Source organism: Dendropsophus ebraccatus, chromosome 4 (genome assembly GCF_027789765.1).
Source record: "Dendropsophus ebraccatus isolate aDenEbr1 chromosome 4, aDenEbr1.pat, whole genome shotgun sequence".
Taxonomy (NCBI): Eukaryota; Metazoa; Chordata; class Amphibia; order Anura; family Hylidae; genus Dendropsophus; species Dendropsophus ebraccatus.
The window spans coordinates 100,489,988-100,512,281 of NC_091457.1; the positions used below are offsets into that span (position 1 = coordinate 100,489,988).

Below are 22,294 nucleotides of genomic sequence, written 5' to 3' on the forward strand. Positions count from 1 at the left end.
GTTTACTACCCCACTCCGATGTGTCAGGGTGTGGAGCAAAATAAAAAAACACACCAAGCTACCTGCAGTCCATTCATGAGATCAGCACATCTGGTCCTCGGCTCTTCTCCAGCTCTCCAAGCATGATGGGAATCTTAGTTTCGCAAAGGCTGGAGGGCAGCAGGTTGTGCATCAGTGTTTTATATGAACCGCCCATTATTTTTATTACTCTATTGAGTATATAGCTCCAAACGCCATATACAAGAGGTCTCCATGCTATGGACCCGGAGGTTGAAACACCTTATGAGGACTAAGCTTTTTGACCCCCTAATACACAACATATTAAATGGAAAAAAGGAGATTCATTTTAATCCTTACAAAACCCAGCACACAAAGGATCAATCCACCGCTCAGACAACCATTAAATTATTTATTCATTAGAATCAACAGGACTAATAAAATGACTGCTCCAGAAGTGTAGGCAGCATCAAACATGTAGAGAGAGAGAGCAGCACATTGTCCTTCCTATGACAGACAGTGACTATACATACACATATAGAATATACATACATAACCCGTCCCTTCACCCCATTATATAAAGTAATAGCCTTTTTCTGTAGTTACTCCAATATAAATGTGCATAAAATAACCAGCCATAGCAGCCAGCATCAGTCAGTGCTAACATTAAACTTAAAACATCTCATTGTGCAGAGAACTGGGCAGCTGGACTGCGCTGCTCTTGGTTTGAGGCCGCCTTCCCAGGACTAGTCTTCCATGTTCGAAGATCTAGAAGAACTTGGTTGAGAGAGTCCATCCACAACTGCTTATCCTCCTTAGTATCCGCAGACAGCCAGCTCCTGGAAAAAGCATTAAAAAACGGTAAGAAAGAGGAGAAGCACACATTTTCCTCAACAATGTAGACCCCAGAAGCAGCTCTCAGCTGCACTATAGGGTTAACATACAGGAAGAATCTGTGTACAATGGTGACTGCAGGTAAACCAGTATAGAGATAAAGGCCTTATGCACACTTTTTTTTTCTCCAAATCTGTAGATTCCTCACACTATCCACCCATACAATCCTCTGAGAATTACAGATTGGGCAACTGTACTGCATTCTCAATGTCAATTATAACTCATCCGTATTTTTCTATGGAAATATGGATGCCAAACAGGTTACAATCCGTAAAAAATAGCAGATCCCATTTATTTCTATAAGAGGATCTGTAAAAAAACAAACAAAAACCTAGGTCCGCACTAGGACATGTCCTTTTTTCGGCATTGGTTTTTGTCCTTGTAATCTACTGATCGTGTGAATAGCCCAATAGACAACAATGTGCACTAACTCGAATACAGAAATAGGGATCCGTAGATTACACGACGTGTAAATAAGGCCTAACAGTAGAGGTTTTATAGTTTCATCACAAATTAATTGAAAAATTTCTAATATATCTCTGCTTCTCGTCAGTGAATTAAAAACATACAAATACTGCTGCATGATTATATAATTTTCATGCATTAAAGGAGAAGTCCGGCCAAAATTATTTTTTTATATGTTATTACTTATGGAAAGTTATACAATTTTCTAATGTACATTAATTATGGGAAATGCTCATATACTGCTATTTCCCTTAATTTAGTGTATCAGGAAGTGTTAGAATTCTCTCTGAAGCAGTGACGTCACGACGAAAGGTGTAATTCCTATGGAGTGTCCAGCAGGGGGCGCTATATTATATATAGAGAGAGAGAGAGAGAGAGAGAGAGAGAGAGAGAGAGAGAGAGAGAGAAGTCAATGAGTACCATTGACTTCTATATATAGTGCACCCCTGCTGGACACTCCATAGGAATTACAGTGTATGTAATGTAATGTTATGCACTGTACTTTTGTGACTTCATGAATACATTTATTGAATACTTTGGGGAGCAAGTGTCCTTGCTCCCCAAAGTATCCCATAAATGTACTCAATGAATACATTTGCTGGGCACCGAGCAGGGAGGGAGAGAGGTGCCATCTACCTCCCCCCTCCCTGCTCGGTGCTGGGAACATATACAAAGTACTACTCCCCCATTATCTGCAGATAATGGGGGAGTAGTACCTTTTGCTATCCCTATCACCGCCCGCTTCACCGCCGCTCACACAGGGGCTGCTTTTCATGCCCCCCACAGCTCACACAGGGGCTGCTTTTCATGCCCCCCACAGCTCCCCCCCCCCCCCCCTCCTCCCGGCATCAAACTTACTTTCGCGCCGCTGATTCCCCGCTGCCCGCGCCGCTCCTCACTACCCGGCCGGCCGCTGACTCCCGCCCGCTCGTTCGTACGCCCCGTTCTTCACACTATCTGGCCTCCGCTCTCTGCTCATGCATGCCGGCCGCGTCAGCCCGCCCCCACCCCGGCCGGGAGCACGGCGCTTCCTGGTGTCCCCGGCCGGGGTGGGGGCGGGCTGACGCGGCCGGTATGCAAGAGCAGAGAGCGGCGGCCAGATAGTGTGAAGAACGGGGCGTAGGAACGAGCGGGCGGGAGGGAGTCAGCGGCCGGCCGGGTAGTGAGGAGCGGCACGGGCAGCGGGGAATCAGCGGCGCGATAGTAAGTTTGATTCCGGGAGGAGGAGGAGGAGGAGGAGGGAGAGCGGCGGGGGTCATGAAAAGCCCATGGGCGGTGATAGGGATAGCAAAAGGTACTACTCCCCCATTATCTGCAGATAATGGGGGAGTAGTACTTTGTATATGTTCCCAGCACCGAGCAGGGAGGGGGGAGGTAGATGGCACCTCTCTCCCTCCCTGCTCGGTGCCCAGCAAACGTAGTCATTGAATACATTTATGGGATACTTTGGGGAGCAAGGACACTTGCTTCCCAAAGTATTCCATAAATGTATTCATGAAGTCACAAAAGTACAGTGCATAACATTACATTCACATACACTGTAATTCCTATGGAGTGTCCAGCAGGGGCGCACTATATATAGAAGTCAATGGTACTCATTGACTTCTATATAGAGAGCGCCCCCTGCTGGACACTCCATAGGAATTACACCTTTCGTAGTGATGTCACTGCTTCAGAGATAATTCTAACACTTCCTGATACACTAAATTAAGGGAAATAGCAGTATATGAGCATTTCCCATAATTAATGCACATTAGAAAATTGTATAACTTTCCATAAGTAATAACATATAAAGAAATAATTTTGGCCGGACTTCGCCTTTAATTGTATGCTCTAAATGTATGTTTATAAGAAACAGAACATATGAATACACCCGGAGGCAGCTTTCCATGGATGTTTATTGGTATTATTAAACCCTATCAAAGACGAATTAAATATATTAAGAGACCTGCACTTAGGCTGGTATGTAAAATGCTGGTCTACAATTCCACCTATAGATTAGCTATAAGAAGCGGATATAGTTATATCCAGTGTAGACAATGGTCTCCAAGATGAACAGCCTGGACCACAGAATGAAACATTGTAGCAAATATATTTAGCTCACAAAGCATTGTCTATACTGGATACAACTGTATCCACTTCTCACCCAAAAAAGGACAAGGTCTGTCGCGATTTTCAAAGTATTCCTACAAACTGTTGTGATCTAAGTCAGTAACTGTAACCTCAGAACTGTAGAGTTCTACTAAAAACTCCCAAAGGCATTATGTACTTACTTGGTGAAGCACAGCATGTTGCGGCACTGTGTCACCAGGGTATCTACGTCATCTTCTCGCTGTGGTCTCATTGTGATGAGCTCCAAGGTGTGGGGGCGCGCACAGCTCTCTCTCTTGGCAGCCTCAACCTTGACGCTGGTGCAGTTGACAAGATTAATCCTCCCCAAAGGTTCCTGTATGGCAGTTCCCAGCAGTTAGAGTCCATCACTGATCCAGGATTCTGCATCACAGTATCAACAGCTAACTTACCTTACAGTTCTCTTGGTCAGGATATGCCCAAAACGAGAGGGTGTTCCCAGACAGAACACACCAACGTCTGTGCCAAGCTCCCAATCCACTGACGTCCTCAAACATGGTCTACAATGGGGGGGGGGGGAGAAAAAAATGGTAGAACTCAGAAGGTAAAGGTGTATGTATCGGTAGACTTTGCTAACAACATACCAGGAATCCACTGCGCTGGACATTTGAGTGGCTCTGACACTGCAGCTTCAGGTAGAGGTTTCCTTCCAAGGGAGACAGAAAAGGAACCTGAGAAAACAAGAGAATGAGGCGGAGAACGGGGAGGCGGCAGAATCTGGTTAGTAATGGCAGATTAGCCACAGCACTGCGCCAGTAACAGCAGGGCAGCAACATCTCTTCTGCTCCGACCTGGAATTATTGTGAGATGTGAACAAGTTATATGTGCACCTTTTCAACGCTGAAGATAAATTTAAAGTACAGTCTGTATCCTTTCCTGCCCTTTAATCTTTCCTGCAGTGGTCTCTAAGCTGCTGCTGATAGGGTTTGCTGGGACTTGTAGTTTGGGTACTGTAAAGCCACTGGTTGGAGATCACTGCTGTATGGTATTTTTATGACCCTTTCACCAAAGCCGACGATAAAGGGTCCTTAACAGCAACAAACAAGAAGCAAAAGCAAGAGGATGATCTAAAGACAAATCATGTATGCCCGCCATAACCATCCTTCGGGGGTCACTGGGACGTCAACCTACAGGGTAGCGGATGGTGGAATTCTTCTCACATTCAGTAACCGAGAAAGTACCACTGAAGGGAATCAATCATTAAAGAGACAGTGCAGGTCAGAGCTATCAACCTGGAGCGTGGGCCAGGATAATGCTGATCTCCATTTAGCTAAGAGAAGGTTGTCTCCACTGATACACTCTATACACGACTGCAAGCTAAGATATTCAATATGACGCCTGGACAGCAGCCCATGGCCACAGATATCGATGTTTCACAACTCACAATAAAACCCCGGCAGTGTCACTGCCCTGCGCTAGAAGCCACTAGAATGCCATGCATGAACTACTCGCTACAATCCACGAGAAAGCTGTAACCACCTTATCCTGGAAATGATTTCCAAGCAGACGACCGACCTTCCCTTCCAATTTCATCTAAAAGACAGACAGGTGGAGGGAACGTGAGAGCGGCGAGACCAGAGAATAGGATGAAATGGAGGGGTAGATCATATAAAAAGAGGAGGATACAACACACAAAGAAGACATCAGGGCTTTATGCCAGAGGTATACAGTATGTGCTGTGGTCAGACTCTTCATTCACTAACATTATAATGCAGGGTTCTTTGCCAGAATGCAATTTTGTTCTACTTTATTGTTTCTTTAATCATTAAGTTTTAAATTGGTTAGATATTACCATATAATGTACAGTGCATAGAAAATATCCTCTGGATCACAGATAAGTGGCCCTGCACTGCAGGAGATCTAGGTACAGACAGCCTTTGACTTTTAAAAGGGTTGGTTATAAGGGTATGTCAGGCCCAATCTAGTAGAGAACAATATTGGGCGCAAAATTTGGAAGGGAATCCAAAGGGTCCACGAAGGGTGTTACTGATAACCGTATCCAAACACCAACAAAAAATGGCTGAAAAAAAGTAAACTGCACCTCCTGATAGTAAGAAAATATACCTATGAAATCTTTATTAATACATAAATACAAAAGGGACAAACATTTAAAATCATTTAAAAATACACACATGCCGATTCACTGGTTCCAATCCAACACGGCGAAAACTGACCTAACAGACTAATGCACGGAGCAGCAACAAAAATCATACAATAATAACAGAAGTATTGCAAAAAAGAAATGTGCAAAATCGCAAGTGATAAGTCCTAGAAACCACCAAGATGCAGGAAAAATGATTTAAGGCACTGGGCCAAAGATCACCTAAAGAAACATCAAATGCAAAATAATAAAACAAGTATTAAGTGACTGCTGCCACTCCAAGTTAGGTCAGACCAGAAAACCCCACGCGTTCCGTCACCAGGACTTTCTCAAGGGTTAAGCTCTAGTCCCTCTTTGCACATATTTATATCAAAAGATAATTAATAATAAAGAACAAGTGTGTGGCGTTTGAATAGACTACTCACACATGAGAGGAGGATCCCAGGACGCGTAGCCCACGCCGGTGTAGCTCCGTCACCATTACTACCTAATCACATGTCTAATCATGTGAGCGCTGCAAAGTCACATGATAATGACGTAGGTTGTAATCCTATGCGCATGCGCCAGAGGTTAACACTCGCGATGCCAAAGGCATCGCTGTGTCAATAGTGGCCACTATATAAAGAAATAAGATAAGATTTGTCAGCGCAGGTGATGGGATATATGAATTGACCCCGAGTATAGGTAAAGGATGCAAATAAATAAAGATATTGTAAAGTAAATGGCTTGAAAATACAATCAAAATATCACAAGAAATAATCACAGTAGTAATATAACGTACAGTACCAAAAATTTTAATAAAACATAATGATACGTAAAAAACACTTAAGCCCCTGACCTATCAGAGGTCATTGAAAGGTGATATAACCACGCTGGCTCCATTCGAAAAGGATGCATACTCAAAAATAAGGCGTACATAAAGACCAAATCACACCTGCGTCTTTAAAAGTAAACCAACGTTAATGCAAGAATAAATGCAAACTGTAGAGTAATTGCATGCATGGAAGATTATCATGCATGCATACCTGGCAACATGATATTGAATACCCCAAAACTAAAAAAAAATGAAAAAGTAGAAAATAGTGATATACAAAAATTCTAAAGGTAATAGTGGCACTAAAAATGGGACCACACCGGCGTGGGAAAACCATTAATCAGATCGGTGTTATTATGGGCCACATAGGCAAGCATTCAGAACCCTGTCCACAGGGTAAGCTTAGATGTTAATCAGTCCAAGATCAATTCATTTATGATTGAAAATCCAAATTCATGGAGGAGCAGAAAGCTATGCTTGGTCCAAGACAGACTTTTATGAACTCTAATATGTTGCTGCTGCTGCTGGAGATGTAGTTCTGTGTGGATGTGTCCAAGGTCAATCAGGGGATCCTAAGTGGTTTTCCAAGGTTTTAGGCAGAGAAAGGGGGTCAAATGGTGATATCGACAACCAACTGATCCTAAAGTTGATGACAAAAAACCATCAGGTGACATACATAATGAAGAGCATAATATCTGAAGATAGTAACGAAAATACATCCTGTCAACTCTAAATAGAGTTGTGGGGGGGGGGGGGGGGGGGAGGGGCCAGTTTGGTGGGTGTTCTATTTAGAGTTGACAGGATGGATTTTCGTTACTATCTTCAGATATTATGCTCTTCATTATGTATGTCACCTGATGGTTTTTTGTCATCAACTTTAGGATCAGTTGGTTGTCGATATCACCATTTGACCCCCTTTCTCTGCCTAAAACCTTGGAAAACCACTTAGGATCCCCTGATTGACCTTGGACACATCCACACAGAACTACATCTCCAGCAGCAGCAGCAACATATTAGAGTTCATAAAAGTCTGTCTTGGACCAAGCATAGCTTTCTGCTCCTCCATGAATTTGGATTTTCAATCATAAATGAATTGATCTTGGACTGATTAACATCTACGCTTACCCTGTGGACAGGGTTCTGAATGCTTGCCTATATGGCCCATAATAACACCGATCTGATTAATGGTTTTCCCACGCCGGTGTGGTCCCATTTTTAGTGCCACTATTACCTTTAGAATTTTTGTATATCACTATTTTCTACTTTTTCATTTTTTTTGTTTTGGGGTATTCAATATCATGTTGCCAGGTATGCATGCATGATAATCTTCCATGCATGCAATTACTCTACGGTTTGCATTTATTCTTGCATTAACGTTTGTTTACTTTTAAAGACGCAGGTGTGATTTGGTCTTTATGTACGCCTTATTTTTGAGTATGCATGCTTTTCGAATGGAGCCAGCGTGGTTATATCACCTTTCAATGACCTCTGATAGGTCAGGGGCTTAAGTGTTTTTTACGTATCATTATGTTTTATTTAAATTTTTGGTACTGTACGTTATATTACTACTGTGATTATTTCTTGTGATATTTTGATTGTATTTTCAAGCCATTTACTTTACCAATATCTTTATTTATTTGCATCCTTTACCTATACTCAGGGTCAATTCATATATCCCATCACCTGCGCTGACAAATCTTATCTTATTTCTTTATATAGTGGCCACTATTGACACAGCGATGCCTTTGGCATCGCGAGTGTTAACCTCTGGCGCATGCGCATAGGATTACAACCTACGTCATTATCATGTGACTTTGCAGCGCTCACATGATTAGACATGTGATTAGGTAGTAATGGCGACGCTACACCGGCGTGGGCTACGCGTCCTGGGATCCTCCTCTCATGTGTGAGTAGTCGATTCAAACGCCACACACACTTGTTCTTTATTATTAATTATCTTTTGATATAAATATGTGCAAAGAGGGACTAGAGCTTTACCCTTGAGAAAGTCCTGGTGACGGAACGCGTGGGGTTTTCTGGTCTGACCTAACTTGGAGTGGCAGCAGTCACTTAATACTTGTTTTATTATTTTGCATTTGATGTTTCTTTAGGTGATCTTTGGCCCAGTGCCTTAAATCATTTTTCCTGCATCTTGGTGGTTTCTAGGACTTATCACTTGCGATTTTGCACATTTCTTTTTTGCAATACTTCTGTTATTATTGTATGATTTTTGTTGCTGCTCCGTGCATTAGTCTGTTAGGTCAGTTTTCACCGTGTTGGATTGGAACCGGTGAATCGGCATGTGTGTATTTTTAAATGATTTTAAATGTTTGTCCCTTTGTATTTATGTATTAATAAAGATTTCATAGGTATATTTTCTTACTATCAGGAGGTGCAGTTTACTTTTTTTCAGCCATTTTTTGTTGGTGTTTGTATACATTGTTTAGGTTGGGATAACTAGCACTCCTTGTTGTTATATTTTGCAGTGCTAGCCCAGCTCTTTATATATACTGATAACAGTATCATCCTCATATCAGCATCCTTAAAAGCCCAGTAGGTCAAAGCATGGTGAAGGGGTAGATTTCCAGAGTGCAGGGATGCTGGCAGACACTTCCTGCCAGCTGCTACAATAGGATCTGCAATAAGAGGCTGTTTCCTGGTGATAATGAGACAACTCCATGTCATGAACAGCAGAGCGGTGTCTATTCACCAGTCAGGCCCAAGCAGGACACAGCAGCATGTTTCATAGTGATTATTTGCTGTCCACTTAGCATTTCCTTTATGGAACTACATTTATGATGGGGCGGAGGGACCAGGAACCTGATGCCCCCATGCGTGTGACCAACTCTCCCCAATACATAAATTAGGCTAACAGCTATTAAAGGTCTATGGCCACCTCTAAGTTTATCGAGTAATCACATCCAATGATAAGATGAATACAAATCAGCTAGAAGACACATAGCTGTACACAGACAGGATGCCGCCAGCAGTACAATTTATAATGTATGTTGCTAGCTGGATATACCATCTAATTTCTCACCTTGTCCAGGGGAAACTTAAGCTTGCCCAGAGATTCCAGAGTGAGGGTCAGTGATCCAACGAGCAGAAAACTACTGGAGCGGACTGGTGTATTGACTGCAGGGCTACAAACCACTGTAAGAAGAGATCATTAGGAGGTGCAACCAGTGCAGAACTACAGGCTGCAGGTAGTGAGGGTTATTAGAGTGGATTTTCTCAGTGCAGGAGTATAACGCTGTGTTTACACGGAACGATTATCGTTCGAATTTCCGTATAAATCGCATTTGAGCGATAATCGTACAGTGTAAACACAGCGAACGATCAATCGACGAGCGAGAAATCGTTCATTTTGATCTTTCAACATGTTCTTAAATAGTCGTTCACTGAAAATTCGCAGATCGCTTCGTGTAAACAGTCTTACCAATTTACCCTATGTAAAAGATGGGCTTAAGCGATCTTAAAAACGATCACAATAACGATTTTTCATACGAATTTTAAAACGATTTTTCTAACAATTTATTTGTCTAAACGCTGATCGTTATAAAAGCCAAATCGTTGCTTCAAAATCGTTAAGCGATCAAGTGGGCGAATTATCGCTCCGTGTAAACATAGCATAAGCTGCAGCTGGTATGTGAATCACTAGAGGGAGCTACTCAGTGCAGAACTACGGACTGCAGCTGATGGAACATTAGAGGGGGGTTTCCTTGGTGCGAGACAATAGGCGGGAGCTCCTAAGTGCATCACTGCAGGCTGGAGGTGAGCAGATGCTACTAGTGGACACTCAAGAGGAACTATAGGAAGCAGGCGAAGGATGAAGAGGAAGCACCTTTTTACAGTAGCATTACAAAGTACAGACAAAAAACATTACAAACCACATGCAGAAGATAGATAAGTGTTTATAAGATCTCCACTATGTTATATTAGTCTGTCCCAGAATGCTGAATTATACTACTATAGTAAGATTTTCAGAAGATACTTAAAAGGGAACCAATCAGCCCAATTGAGCTGATATGGTTCCCTGAACCTCTGTATACAGCTCCTGCAGCAGCCACGTACCGGCTGTGGCTGCAGCAGGAGCTGTAAAACCAAAAAAAGCACTGTAATCCCCCGGGCGCCCAGCAGGCAGAGGTGGGGAGGTAGTCATTTGGGCAGCTCCCCGCCCGTGTCTAGTCACCGCGTTCCGAGGGATGAATGACAGGCAGAGCACTGTAATTAGACACACGCTGGGAGCCACCCACATGACTACCTCCCCACCTCTGTCACGCGCCCAGGGGCTTTTTTTTCGGTTACCCAGCTCCTGCTGCAGCCGGTACATGCCGCAGCTGCTGCAGGAGCTGTATACAGCGGTTCAGGGAACCATATCAGCCCGAATGGGCTGATTGGTTCCCTCTAATGACAAAATCCCTGTGGACCCAGTTGTTGCAGAACAGAATCCCAGAGATGAACTAGTGAAGCACAGCATGCAACAGTTTCAGCACTTACCTGGAGAGTTCAGGGAGGATTTCTGCATAGAAGAGACAGGAGATATGATATCTTACCTAATGCAAACTTAGGAAAATCAAGGGACAGAAACTGGTAACACTTACTCGGGAAGACAAGAGCTTCTTTGGTGTGATCTAAGAACAAGGAGATGAGTTAAATACTTATGGAATGTTTAGTGCAAACAATAGCAGCAACATGATTAGTAAAGAGATTACGGAACCTTGGGCTTCAGCGACTTCCTTTTATCCAGCACGAGGGTAGATCCAGATTGTGCCTGGAAGAGAGATTACAATAACCAACATATACCCAGCATGTAGGATCAGCCACATGCCTGATTAACCTAAAGCTGCATTTCCATGTTGATTCATTACAGCACAGTGTATATCAGTACAGTTCCCCCGCTCCCAGCATCTAATTACAGATGCTGACCGGGCGGGGGAAAGTCCATTACAGGCATTCCACAACATGAGAATGCAGCCTTAGAGGGGTTCTTGTCATAGAAGGGTTGTCCCACTAACAAAATATATCCCCTATTCACAGGTTAGGTGGGATACATTTAAGACTACCATATTATGTAATGTGTGATTTATTATACACACCACTGGTAGTAAAACCCTTAAAGTGTCACTGTTTAATATTTGCAAAAATCAGTAGTACAGGTGATTTTAAGAAACTTTGTAATTGGGTTTATTAGCCGAAAAATGCATTTTTATCATGAAAAGGCAGTTTGAAGCTCTCCCCCCTATCTTCATGGTTCTCTTATGGAGAGGGGAGGGGTGGAGGGGAGATGAGGCACCAAAACAGGACAACAAAGTTAATTTACAGCTACATCACAGGGCTAGCTCCTCTGACATCAGCACTGACCTCTAAATACCGTCTTTCACACAGCTCCAACTGTGTAATTCTTCTCTACTGCGGACTAGTCTCCCTCCTCCCTCTTTCCCCCTTCCCAGAACAGACACGGCATGTCTGAAGACGCGATTTCCTGATAATGAGCATTGGATGAGAGAGAGGAGGGAGGGGGGGGACCTGGGAAAAGTCTTTTTGAATGCAGACAATGGCATATTTTCCTCATAAACCCAATTACACCCCAATTAAAGTTTCCTAAAATCGCCTGTTTTATGCCAAAAAAAAAAAAAGTAACACTTTAAAGCGTAACCGTCATATTTTTTTTATTACAGAAATCAGTAGTATAAGCGATTTTAAGAAACTCTGTAATAGGTTTCATCAGCCAGAAAAGCCTACTTCTGTCCTCAAGAAGCAATCTCCCAGCCTCCCCCCCTGACTTCTTATCTGTGCATTATCAGGCAAACACGTCTTCATTACAGAGAAGCCAGTGAAGACGGGCTCTGCTCTCTCCATTGTAAGCCTATGAAGGGGGGAGGGGCTGAGGGAGATGAGGGAGCAGGAAGAGGTGACATGAAGGTCAGCTGTTTGTAGACTCTCTGGGCAGCTAAACCGCAGGATTCTGGGGTCAGAAAGGTCAGTGCTTATCTATGAACTTACTGAGAGAAGATTGCAGGGTGTTGTCCTGTGCAGAAATCCTCCGTGCTCAGTCACTCCTAACAGCCCCTCCCCTCTCCATAGCCACATAATGGAGACAGAAATCCTGCTCCTTCTGCAGGGAGGGGGGAGGCTGGGAGATTGCTTTTTCAGTCCAGAAGGAAACTCATTTGGTTTATAAAACCTATTACAAAGTTTCTTAAAATCGCTTGAACTGTTGATATTTAATTTTTTTTTTTAAAAATGACCCTGAAATGACAGTTACGCTTTAAAGCCCATCTTCACCTTTCTTAATTGAATAGGAATAGGCTGTAAACCTAGGGCAGATCCAGTAATTTGTGAGACTCCTAAATTTCTATTCTCATGTATTAACCTGAGAAACATATGCACTGGCAAAGACATTTTACCACAGGTATACCTGTGGCTCCCCCTCTGCTGCTCAGTACTTACCAGACTATAGACCTCAATCTCGATTTTGAAGTCTGAGGAGGCTTCATTCCTGTGGAGATAAAATGTTATATAATCTGACCGGAGGGTCCAGCTTCCCAGGAAGACCCTAAGTTAACTCTATCACAGCACTTACAGCACAACTGTTGTAGGGAATATTATAGTGTCCCCTGTTTGTGCATCAGAAGCACTAGCCAAAGGTGTAGCCACCACGTCATAGGCTCCATAACGGATCAAAATAAGGAAGTAATGTCCTACAGGCCCTGATGGGTGAAAAACAAAAAATCCATCACATTAGGCCAGCACAGGATGCCTATATGCGTACCTATTGAGTATATCTAACCCCCCCCCCCCCCCCCGTGCCTTTCTACAGCTAGTCTTAGTAGTATGGGGAAGTACCTGTTTCCAGGAAGGTGGAGCACACATAATCCACTTTGAGGGGGAGCCGGATGTCTGATATGGTGACAGAACCAAGACAAGGTCTAAGCTCACCGACAGGACATGTTGATGGTTCCTCTGACTTCCCTCCTCTGAGTCGTTCCAGTTCTTTCAGTAAGGCTTTCTTTTTCTCATCTAACCGGGAGAAAAACTTCATAAATCGCCACTTTTAATTCACTCAATGCACATCGACTGAAGTGTTCACTTACAGGATACCAGTAGCAAGCGCTCAGCTTCAGCCTCCTGCCGCGTGCCCTTCCCATGTTCAGCATCCACACAGTAGCTCAATGCACAGCAGGACTGCTCAATGATGCGCTGTAGAGAGGACACCTCCTTACTCAGGAACTGTTACACAAGAACACACACTCTTTAGAGCCCGATCTGTCACTAGATCAAGTGACAGAAATAATTCTGACAAGTTCTTGCACCTTAATCTTCTCTTTCTGATCCACAAGCACATGTTCCACATTGGGCCTCTTGGTTAGATGGTTTTGGGCAGGCACACTCAGCTGGGCACCAGGCTCTTCCTGAATATTCTTCCGCAGCGTTCGGTAGGCATCAATGCTGCAATGAGAGCTTGTCACAACACTTGTGAACTACAGGGCAGATCCTAAAAGGACTATCCTGATAACTCCTAATCTCCTCTAGTGCTTGAGAACCACTCCATTTCACTGAACATGAAAAGTCAAATCGCATCAATATCACCCAGTGTTACCTGTAAGGAAGAAGGATCTCTTCATTGCCTGAGGTCTTTGGATTTTCTGGGGGCTCCTCAAGCAGCTCTGGCAAACTAGATACAACACAACTCTGCAACAAGAACAGAGAATGAATAAGAAATGCAGCTGGAGACGCTTCTGGAGAGGAGACACCACACAGAAGAGAACTTACCAGAGGGCTGATGGCAGACTGAAGTTCCAGGGATTTGGTCAGAGGAGACAGAATGGACACAGGAGGAAGTTCCACATCCACCTCTCCTGAGTCTTCAGCAGCCTCACTTACATCCAGCACACCCTCAAATATTCTGTCAATCAGCGCCGAGCTGTTCAATGTCAACCTTCTGCCATCTCCCTCAGTATTCCCTCCTGTCAGAAGATCTAAACACACAATATGGCATCCCTTAAGTGGTGCATCTTATTTAGCGCCAACACCCCTGCTTATCGCTATAAGTTGTGGGCACCCCTATCTTATACAGATAAATACAGCAGTACAGTCACACGTTACACTGTAGTCACATCGTGGTTTGTTGCTTCTATTACTGAGAAATTGGGTCAAATGTCAGAGTTTTGCACAATGTGTTCTTATGAACAGCAGCACGAAAATGAAAACCAAATTCTTAGCCTAAGGCCCCGTTCCCACTGAGCAAAACTAGCTGAATTCAGCGGCGGAATTGTCCGGCGCGGAATGCAGTTAGCCTCCCGCTCATAATGGGAGTCGCGCGCTCCTGCCCTGTCCGCGCTGAAGAATGAACATGTTCATTCTTCAGCGCAGACAGGGCAGGAGCACGCACCCCCCATAGACTCCCATTATGAGCGGGAGGCTAACGGAATTCCGCTAGTTTTGCTCAGTGGCAACGGGGCCTAAGCCTTAAAGAACTATTTTATTTCGTATTGCTGGTTTACAAATGGCAAAGAAAAGAAAGTGTCCCAATCCCAATATAACTGAGAATCAATGGAAATCTGCTGCAGAGTAAAGGAATACATGCTGTATCTTTATGAAGTCTATTTATGAAGATACAGACTGCCTTCGCAGTCTGTATCTTATACTTTACCCAATCCTCTTGTCCACTGCCGGGCGCCGCCATCTTAATTTAGTCACTTGCGTTCCAGCGGTGGAACGCAAAGTGACATCATCAATATAGCGGCGCCCCCGGCATTGCTGCAGCTCTGCATGACGGAAGCTTCCTGTCTCGCGCCGGCTCTTTTGAAGAGTCGGCGCGAGACAGGAAAGTAAAGTGTGTATATTTGAAAAACGCAGCTATAAAAATAATTAAGACTATTTACAAATATTAATAAAACTTCATTTTACAGCTAATTAGCAAAAAAAATAATTTTTAAATTTCGGCCATGATTGGTTCTCTTTGAACCAAAGTGACAGGTCGCACAGCCAATCACTAGTTGCGGCACTGTCCTGTCTTGGACACCGATTGAATGAGCAGCCTGTCACTTCAGAGACCAGCTCTGAAGTTTCAGTGGTGGCTGCAGGCAGAATCTGGGTGAACACAAGAGCGTGGACAGGTATATCTACTTTATTTTATTTTTACACTTTGGATAACTGACGTTTGAATGCCATTTTTTAGAAAACAATAAATATCAATAGTAAAAGTGATTTTAAGAAACTCTGTAATAGATTTTACTTAGCAAAAGAGTTTCCTTCTATACTCAAAGGGCTGTTTTCCTACCTCCCCCCCCCCCCCCAACTTAGGAAGAAGCAAGATTTCTGTGTCCATTAGGGTTTAAGAAGGGGCCGAGGCAGATAAGTGAGCACGGAGTGGAGAAGAGGCAGCCCTGCAAAACACATCATCCTGAAATCTTATCTCACCAAGCTCTCAGACCTCTGATTCAAACAATTTAAGTGCCCAGGCAGTCTCCAAACTGCACAATTGTTTGTCTCCTCTTTCTCCTTACCCATCCCCTCCATAATGGACTCAGCAAACCAGTCTTCACTTTGCTTCTCTGTAATGAGGTCAACTTTGCCTAATAATGCACAGATAACAAGTGAAGAGGGAGGCTACAAAACAGCTTTTTGACTACAGAAAAGCTTTTTTTCCGAATAAAACCTATTACAAATTTTTTCTTAACGTTTGTGCACAATTAGCAAACGATGCACGATTGTTGAGCCGTGTAATAGGCTCTGTAAGAGAGCTCCGATCTAACAGATCGGCACTTGCTTATCCAGAATTCCGTGCAGTGTAATTCTGCCCTAAGGAATACAGCAACAAGAAGTCCCTATACTCCTAGCACTATTAGTGGAGTGTACCTCCTGGAGACCTCCTGTCTTCTGCTTCACCCAATGGAGATGGTGGGTCTTCTGGTACAAATGAGTCTGGAACAGACAAAAATCAGACGCATGTTTCAAGGTAATAATCATAAATGACCAAAAAAAATAAAAAATTGTAATCTTCATAGGAGAGACATTATACTTTACTTAAAATATATAATAGAATTATATAAGCTTGTGGCTGGAACTTATGCTTATGAAAGATATAAAAAACTATATACAGATTTCCTATGCTAAGAAGAGGAACAGCTAGCCGGGAAAGCCAGCACCCAAGACTCACCGCGCAGATGCAAAAGAATCTTGCAAGAACTTTTTTCACTTTATATGAGAATGCTTTGTTTGACCAATCATATTCTGATAATTATACACTTGATTGTGTCTATATACTATGACTATATAAAACTGTATAATTTCCCAAAAATAAACAGAAGCTTCCTGACTCGGCTGAGGCAGGAATTGGGTACTGAATCTGTCTTTTGGTGTCAAGTTCCTTAATTGCCGGCACCCAGCCAAATAATCTAATTTGGACAGGGACACTCTGGACATCAGGACAGACAAACGGGCATCCATCCATGACACATGTAGATGTAATGACTAGATCAATATAAAGGGCCATTTACACAGAAAGATTATCTGACAGATTATCTGCCAAAGATTTGAAGCCAAAGCCAGGAATGGATTTGAAAAGAGAAATCTTAGGCTTTCCTTTATGTCCTGATCTCAGTTTATAGTCTGTTTCTGGCTTTGGCTTCAAATCTTTGGCAGATAATCTTTCTGTGTAAATGGATCCTAAGGCTATTCTCACATCTGAAAAGTAGCCTATGGTCGGGGTATATGGCAGCAAACCAGCAAAATGGTATGCAGACGTATACTGCAGCCAGGTACACAGGCTTCAATTTGTCAAAGTAGGCTATGGTAGTCTGCATTCAGTGCACCGAACTTAATGAATCTAGCACAGTTATCCCACAGTGTACACTGGCATACTGTTCTGACAGCATGACCACATATACTCCAAACATAGCCTACTTATCGGAAATGAAGGTAACCCAACATTAATGCCACTTATCTGCCCTCTGCTGTGGCCTGTAGGTTATACCAAGTGATAAGCCAGCTCCAAATAAGAAACCCTCACCAGAATCACAGGATCTTCTGAGTCGAACTTCAAGGGAGGACACACATCTGTCCTCTGATATATCTAGGGATCCATCACTGCCCTCTACAGAAAGCTCCACACTCTCAGATCCCTACACATGGATGATATAAAAGGCTGTTAGCAGATGCATCTTCAGCAGACATCAATGGCACATCGCTGTTCAATGTCATATTCATTCATACATAACACAAGTTACTTTATCATACAAATGATGCCAAAACGTAGAATACAATGGTCTCCATGTACAGGGTCTGTCATGCCACAATACAGATGACTTCATTGGGGGAAGGGCAGAGGAAAATGTGTCACCTGATGCTGAGCAGTCACATGATTTGAGTTTATTGACTTACACTCGAGTCTGAATGTGAATCCAACATGGGACCCATTTTCACACTCCCACGTCCAGTTCTTATCCGTCTCCTTCTTTTCCCTTGTCTGAGGTCCTAGAGACCAGTGAGGGAGGATTCAGGTCCATGAAATGAGCTGCATTTCACCGCAAGTGACCAAAATCCACTAGTGCAACCACCACCTCTCTACCTGATACCTGTGTGCACACCATATAGGTGGTGTAATATTACTATGCCATCCACAGCGACACCTTAGACTACCTGACTAGACTGTTTTAGGACCCTCTTCTGTGGCTGCCTCATTGATGCTGCTCTCCAGGGATTAGCACGGTCCACCACTGCACAAACCATTGCCAGCTCTTCTTGGCGCTCCTGGAGAAAACAGAAAAGATGCATGAGCTCTGCACCAAGGCTCTCCAATAGCTGCTGCGTACTGACCTGTGCTGCAGCACTACCTCTCTATGTTACATGGCACTAACCTTACGGAGGCGACTGGCAGTCTCTGTACTTGGCGGCTCGTCCTCTGAGTGAAAAGGATGGCGAGAGGATAAGGTGCTATGAGCCACTGGCAGGGCATGTTCTTCCATTACCCATTTACATCCAGACTTCTCTCCGATACCCGTTTCCTGGCATCCTACATAAAAAAAAAAAGACAAACTTGTTACCACAGCTCCAATGTACATGCAGCACACCTTCAATTGCAGCGACATCTCCACACTGCCCGTTACCTGAAAGGTTTCCCTCCTCTTCTCTTGCAGCACCTTCCAGTCCAGAGATGTCCTGTAGGGAGACATCAGCGAGTTCATCACTGATCCTATCCACAGCTGACACTGTAACACATACTGTAACCCAACAGATCCCATGGGCCATTCATTTCATCTGGCATTAATAGAAAAACTAATATGTGCCTCTGTCCTACCAGGCCAAAGATCATGTTCAGGACAAAAGACCACAATTCTCTAAATCGTGAGAATGAAAGTGAACATAACTAGTCAAGCAGCCCTGCCAAGATTCACATGAAGATAGCCAAACTCTATATACCAGCAAAATAACTGAAAATGGTCAGCAAGACAGAACAAACCCTGCCCATGGTGCTCCACCTCCTGACAGGTATAGCACCAGTCACCCACCTTCTCACTCTCAGTCCAGGAATCGTCTCTGACATCCTGAGTGCTATCTGAGAGAAAAAAATATAATGGTTCAGACAAGGCACACACCAGGACTGCACAGCAATAGACAGGGTGTAGAATGTGCACTACTATGGCTGTGGATGACTAAGGTAGTACTTTGGGAATATATTGACAGATACATCAGCCTCCCAGTGTAAAAAAGGGTCCAGACCAGGAATTGGGCTTTGGCTGTACAGAAATGATGGGAATTGTAGTTTTGCAACAGTTGGGGGGACATAAGTTTGAGTACTTTGGGCTGAGGGTGATTGGGCTGGTACACAGGTAATATACAGTTTGGTAAATAAGTATTTAGGGAATGATAGCAGGGGGTGATCACTGCTTGGCACAAACTTCCAGAAGATGTGGTGGGTAAACCGATAGTGAGCGATTGTAAACCTTCCTGGGATAAACTTATCTATCCTATTATAATAAAGGGAATAATAGGGCAGACTAGATGGACCAGATGTTTTCTGCTGATAATCTTTTACGTTCCTATAGGTCACACATTTGTAATATACTGATAGGTGAATCACCCTCAGAGTGTGAGAAGGGGATTAGATTGTGAGCCCCTGGGGCTGCAATCAATGTGTCATAGGGTACTTGAGGAGATGCTGTGTCTTGTACCTCTCCTGCTCATCTCTTGAAGCATCTGGATTCGGGACCTTACTGACGGGATGGCCGGGGTGTCTGGTTTCACCTCTCGCTCAGTAAGGCGCAGCAGAGAAGACCAGCCCCTCTTGGAGGACCCCTCCAGCGATTCGGGGTCTGTGTTCTCAGCTCCATCCTCTACTGCTGTGAGACGTCTCTTTCTCGGTGATTCGTTACTGACGTCTGGACCTGAGACGGAAACAAGATTCATAGGGGTCACATCAGGTCCCGAGCTCCACCACCTCCACCTTTTATATCACAAATGACTCACACAGTCGCTTCAGGGGTTGGCGCTTCACCTCCATATTCTGCTGTCACAGGGTCTGCACTGATATATAGATGTCCTGACCAAGGCCCTGCAAAAGAGAAACAGTGCTGTGTGCTGACTTGGGTATAGAATGTAAAGAGAATTGGCATTGCATAGTGTCTGTAGAGGGTGAGGGAAGTGGCACTGTGCGTTGTCCGTAGAGGGTGAGGGAAGTGGCACTGTGCGTTGTCCGTAGAGGGTGAGGGAAGTGGCACTGTGCGTTGTCCGTAGAGGGTGAGGGAAGTGGCACTGTGCGTTGTCCGTAGAGGGTGAGGGAACTGGCACTGTGCGTTGTCCGTAGAGGGTGAGGGAACTGGCACTGTGCGTTGTCCGTAGAGGGTGAGGGAACTGGCACTGTGCGTTGTCCGTAGAGGGTGAGGGAACTGGCACTGTGCGTTGTCCGTAGAGGGTGAGGGAAGTGGCACTGTGCGTTGTCCGTAGAGGGTGAGGGAACTGGCACTGTGCGTTGTCCGTAGAGGGTGAGAGAAGTGGCACTGTGCGTTGTCCGTAGAGGGTGAGGGAAGTGGCACTGTGCGTTGTCCGTAGAGGGTGAGGGAAGTGGCACTGTGCGGTGTCCGTAGAGGGTGAGGGAAGTGGCACTGTGCGGTGTCCGTAGAGGGTGAGGGAAGTGGCACTGTGCGGTGTCCGTAGAGGGTGAGGGAAGTGGCACTGTGCGGTGTCCGTAGAGGGTGAGGGAAGTGGCACTGTGTGGTGTGCATACAGGAAGAGAGAGGTGGCACTGTGCGGTGTGCATACAGGAAGAGAGAGGTGGCACTGTGCTGCGTGCATACAGGAAGAGAGAGGTGGCACTGTGCTGCGTGCATACAGGAAGAGAGAGGTGGCACTGTGCGGTGTGCATACAGGAAGAGAGAGGTGGCACTGTGCGGTGTGCATACAGGAAGAGAGAGGTGGCACTGTGCGGTGTGCATACAGGAAGAGAGAGGTGGCACTGTGCGGTGTGCATACAGGAAGAGAGAGGTGGCACTGTGCGGTGTGCATACAGGAAGAGAGAGGTGGCACTGTGCTGCGTCCATACAAGTAGAGCGAAAAAACGTACAGGGATGTCTACACACGGAGACGGTAACGGCCACACAAACGCATCTGTAACAGCAGGGTAAATACCCGGAATACGGATGCGTTCCCGGTACAGTACATATACATCGATGCCAGCCCCGGCCCCCGACCTCACCACCGCACCTGTCTCTGTTGCAACCGATCTTCAATTTTCAATCTCGGCGCCTAATCCAGGTGTGAGATTCTTGACGCTAGAGTACGCCCCGCCCCCCATCATGTCGGCTGTCAAAAGGCTGCTCGGCGCTCTGTGTGCTGCGCTCTAGTCCCTCACAAAATGGCCGCCTCTATAAGACACAGCGACCTCTAGTGCAGGGACGCTGGAAAAGGACGCCCAGGTGACATGACGGCGTGGGGCTGTACCATCGCATTCCTTCTGCTGGAGTGGTGACATGGAGTGTGCACTGGAATGTGTGCAGCTCCTGAGCACAGTGCTGGAAAACACGGGACACCATCCTAAGCGGCTGATATGGCCTAATAGCACACAGTACAGTGAATGACAAGTCGGCACCCTTATTATCTGTCCATAATGTTATTCTTTTTTTTTATTATATGCAAATTAGCACTGGGGGCGTTACTTAAAGGGGTTATCCAGCGCTACAAAAACATGGCCACTTTCCCCCTACTGTTGTCTCCAGTTTGGGTGGGGTTTTGAAGTAAATGGAGCTTAATTGCAAACCGCACCTGAACTGGAGACAACAGTAGGGGGAAACGTGGCCATGTTTTTGTAGTGCTGGATAACCCCTTTAAGCAGGATAAGAAAAATAAAGCTAGGGCAACCTATGCCCACATGGTATTGTAGCTAATGCCATTGAAGTGAGTGGAGCTGAGATGTAATACCACATACCCCCTCCACTGCCAGTATGCCCCTAGTATTGTAGGTAACCCCCTTTAATGCCAGTATGCCCCTAGTATTGTAGTTTACCCCCTCCACTGCCAGGATTCCCCTAGTTTTGTAGTTAACCGCTCCACTGCCAGTATGCCCCTAGTATTGTAGTTAACCCCTCCACTGCCAGTATGCCCCTAGTATTGTAGATAACCCCCTCCACTGCCAGTATGCCCCTAGTATTGTAGTTAACCGCTCCACTGCCAGTATGCCCCTAGTATTGTAGTTTACCCTCTCCACTGCCAGTATGCCCCTAGTATTGTAGTTTACTCCCTCCACTGCCAGTATGCCCCTAGTATTGTAGCTACCCCCTCCACTGCCAGTATGCCCCTAGTATTGTAGCTACCCCCTCCACTGCCAGTATGCCCCTAGTATTGTAGCTACCCCCTCCACTGCCAGTATGCCCCTAGTATTGTAGCTACCCCCT

General features: G+C 44.7%; 1 protein-coding gene across 4 annotated transcripts; it reads right to left on the reverse strand.

Moving 5' to 3' along the window:
* Positions 1–395: 395 nt before the first annotated feature.
* LOC138788514 (anillin-like) lies at positions 396–21,324 on the reverse strand. Of its 4 annotated transcripts, none has more exons than XM_069966452.1 (25): positions 21,108–21,324; positions 19,875–19,959; positions 19,580–19,792; positions 18,917–18,963; positions 18,515–18,566; positions 18,266–18,420; positions 18,048–18,158; positions 17,419–17,530; positions 16,266–16,331; positions 14,178–14,383; positions 14,005–14,096; positions 13,718–13,853; positions 13,499–13,634; positions 13,251–13,424; positions 12,988–13,114; positions 12,855–12,903; positions 11,122–11,175; positions 11,006–11,035; positions 10,902–10,923; positions 9,442–9,554; positions 4,966–5,019; positions 4,071–4,157; positions 3,879–3,986; positions 3,630–3,802; positions 396–836 (listed from the first exon to the last, which is right to left on the reverse strand). In XM_069966452.1, exons 2-25 carry the CDS (start codon positions 19,906–19,908, stop codon positions 680–682), a joined length of 2,508 nt encoding a protein of 835 aa, XP_069822553.1. In that variant the 5' UTR covers positions 19,909–19,959; positions 21,108–21,324; the 3' UTR covers positions 396–679. The 4 variants fall into 4 exon arrangements, with proteins under 4 accessions (XP_069822553.1, XP_069822555.1, XP_069822554.1 ...); XM_069966454.1 differs by having other exon boundaries at positions 21,033–21,112; XM_069966453.1 differs by lacking the exon at positions 21,108–21,324 and adding an exon at positions 20,968–21,055.
* Positions 21,325–22,294: the final 970 nt, after the last annotated feature.

What these genes read in the sequence shown, in the direction of transcription:
- LOC138788514 (XM_069966452.1), bottom strand. Translation starts at nt 19,908, where the DNA reads ATGGAGGTGAAGCGCCAACCCCTGAAGCGACTGT. An exon ending in CAGAAGATCCTGTGATTCTG is followed by an intron (nt 16,332 to 17,418) that starts GTGAGGGTTTCT and finishes TGTCTGTTCCAG; the next exon opens with ACTCATTTGTACCAGAAGAC. An exon ending in CTGACCAAGAGAACTGTAAG is followed by an intron (nt 3,803 to 3,878) that starts GTAAGTTAGCTG and finishes ACTGCCATACAG; the next exon opens with GAACCTTTGGGGAGGATTAA.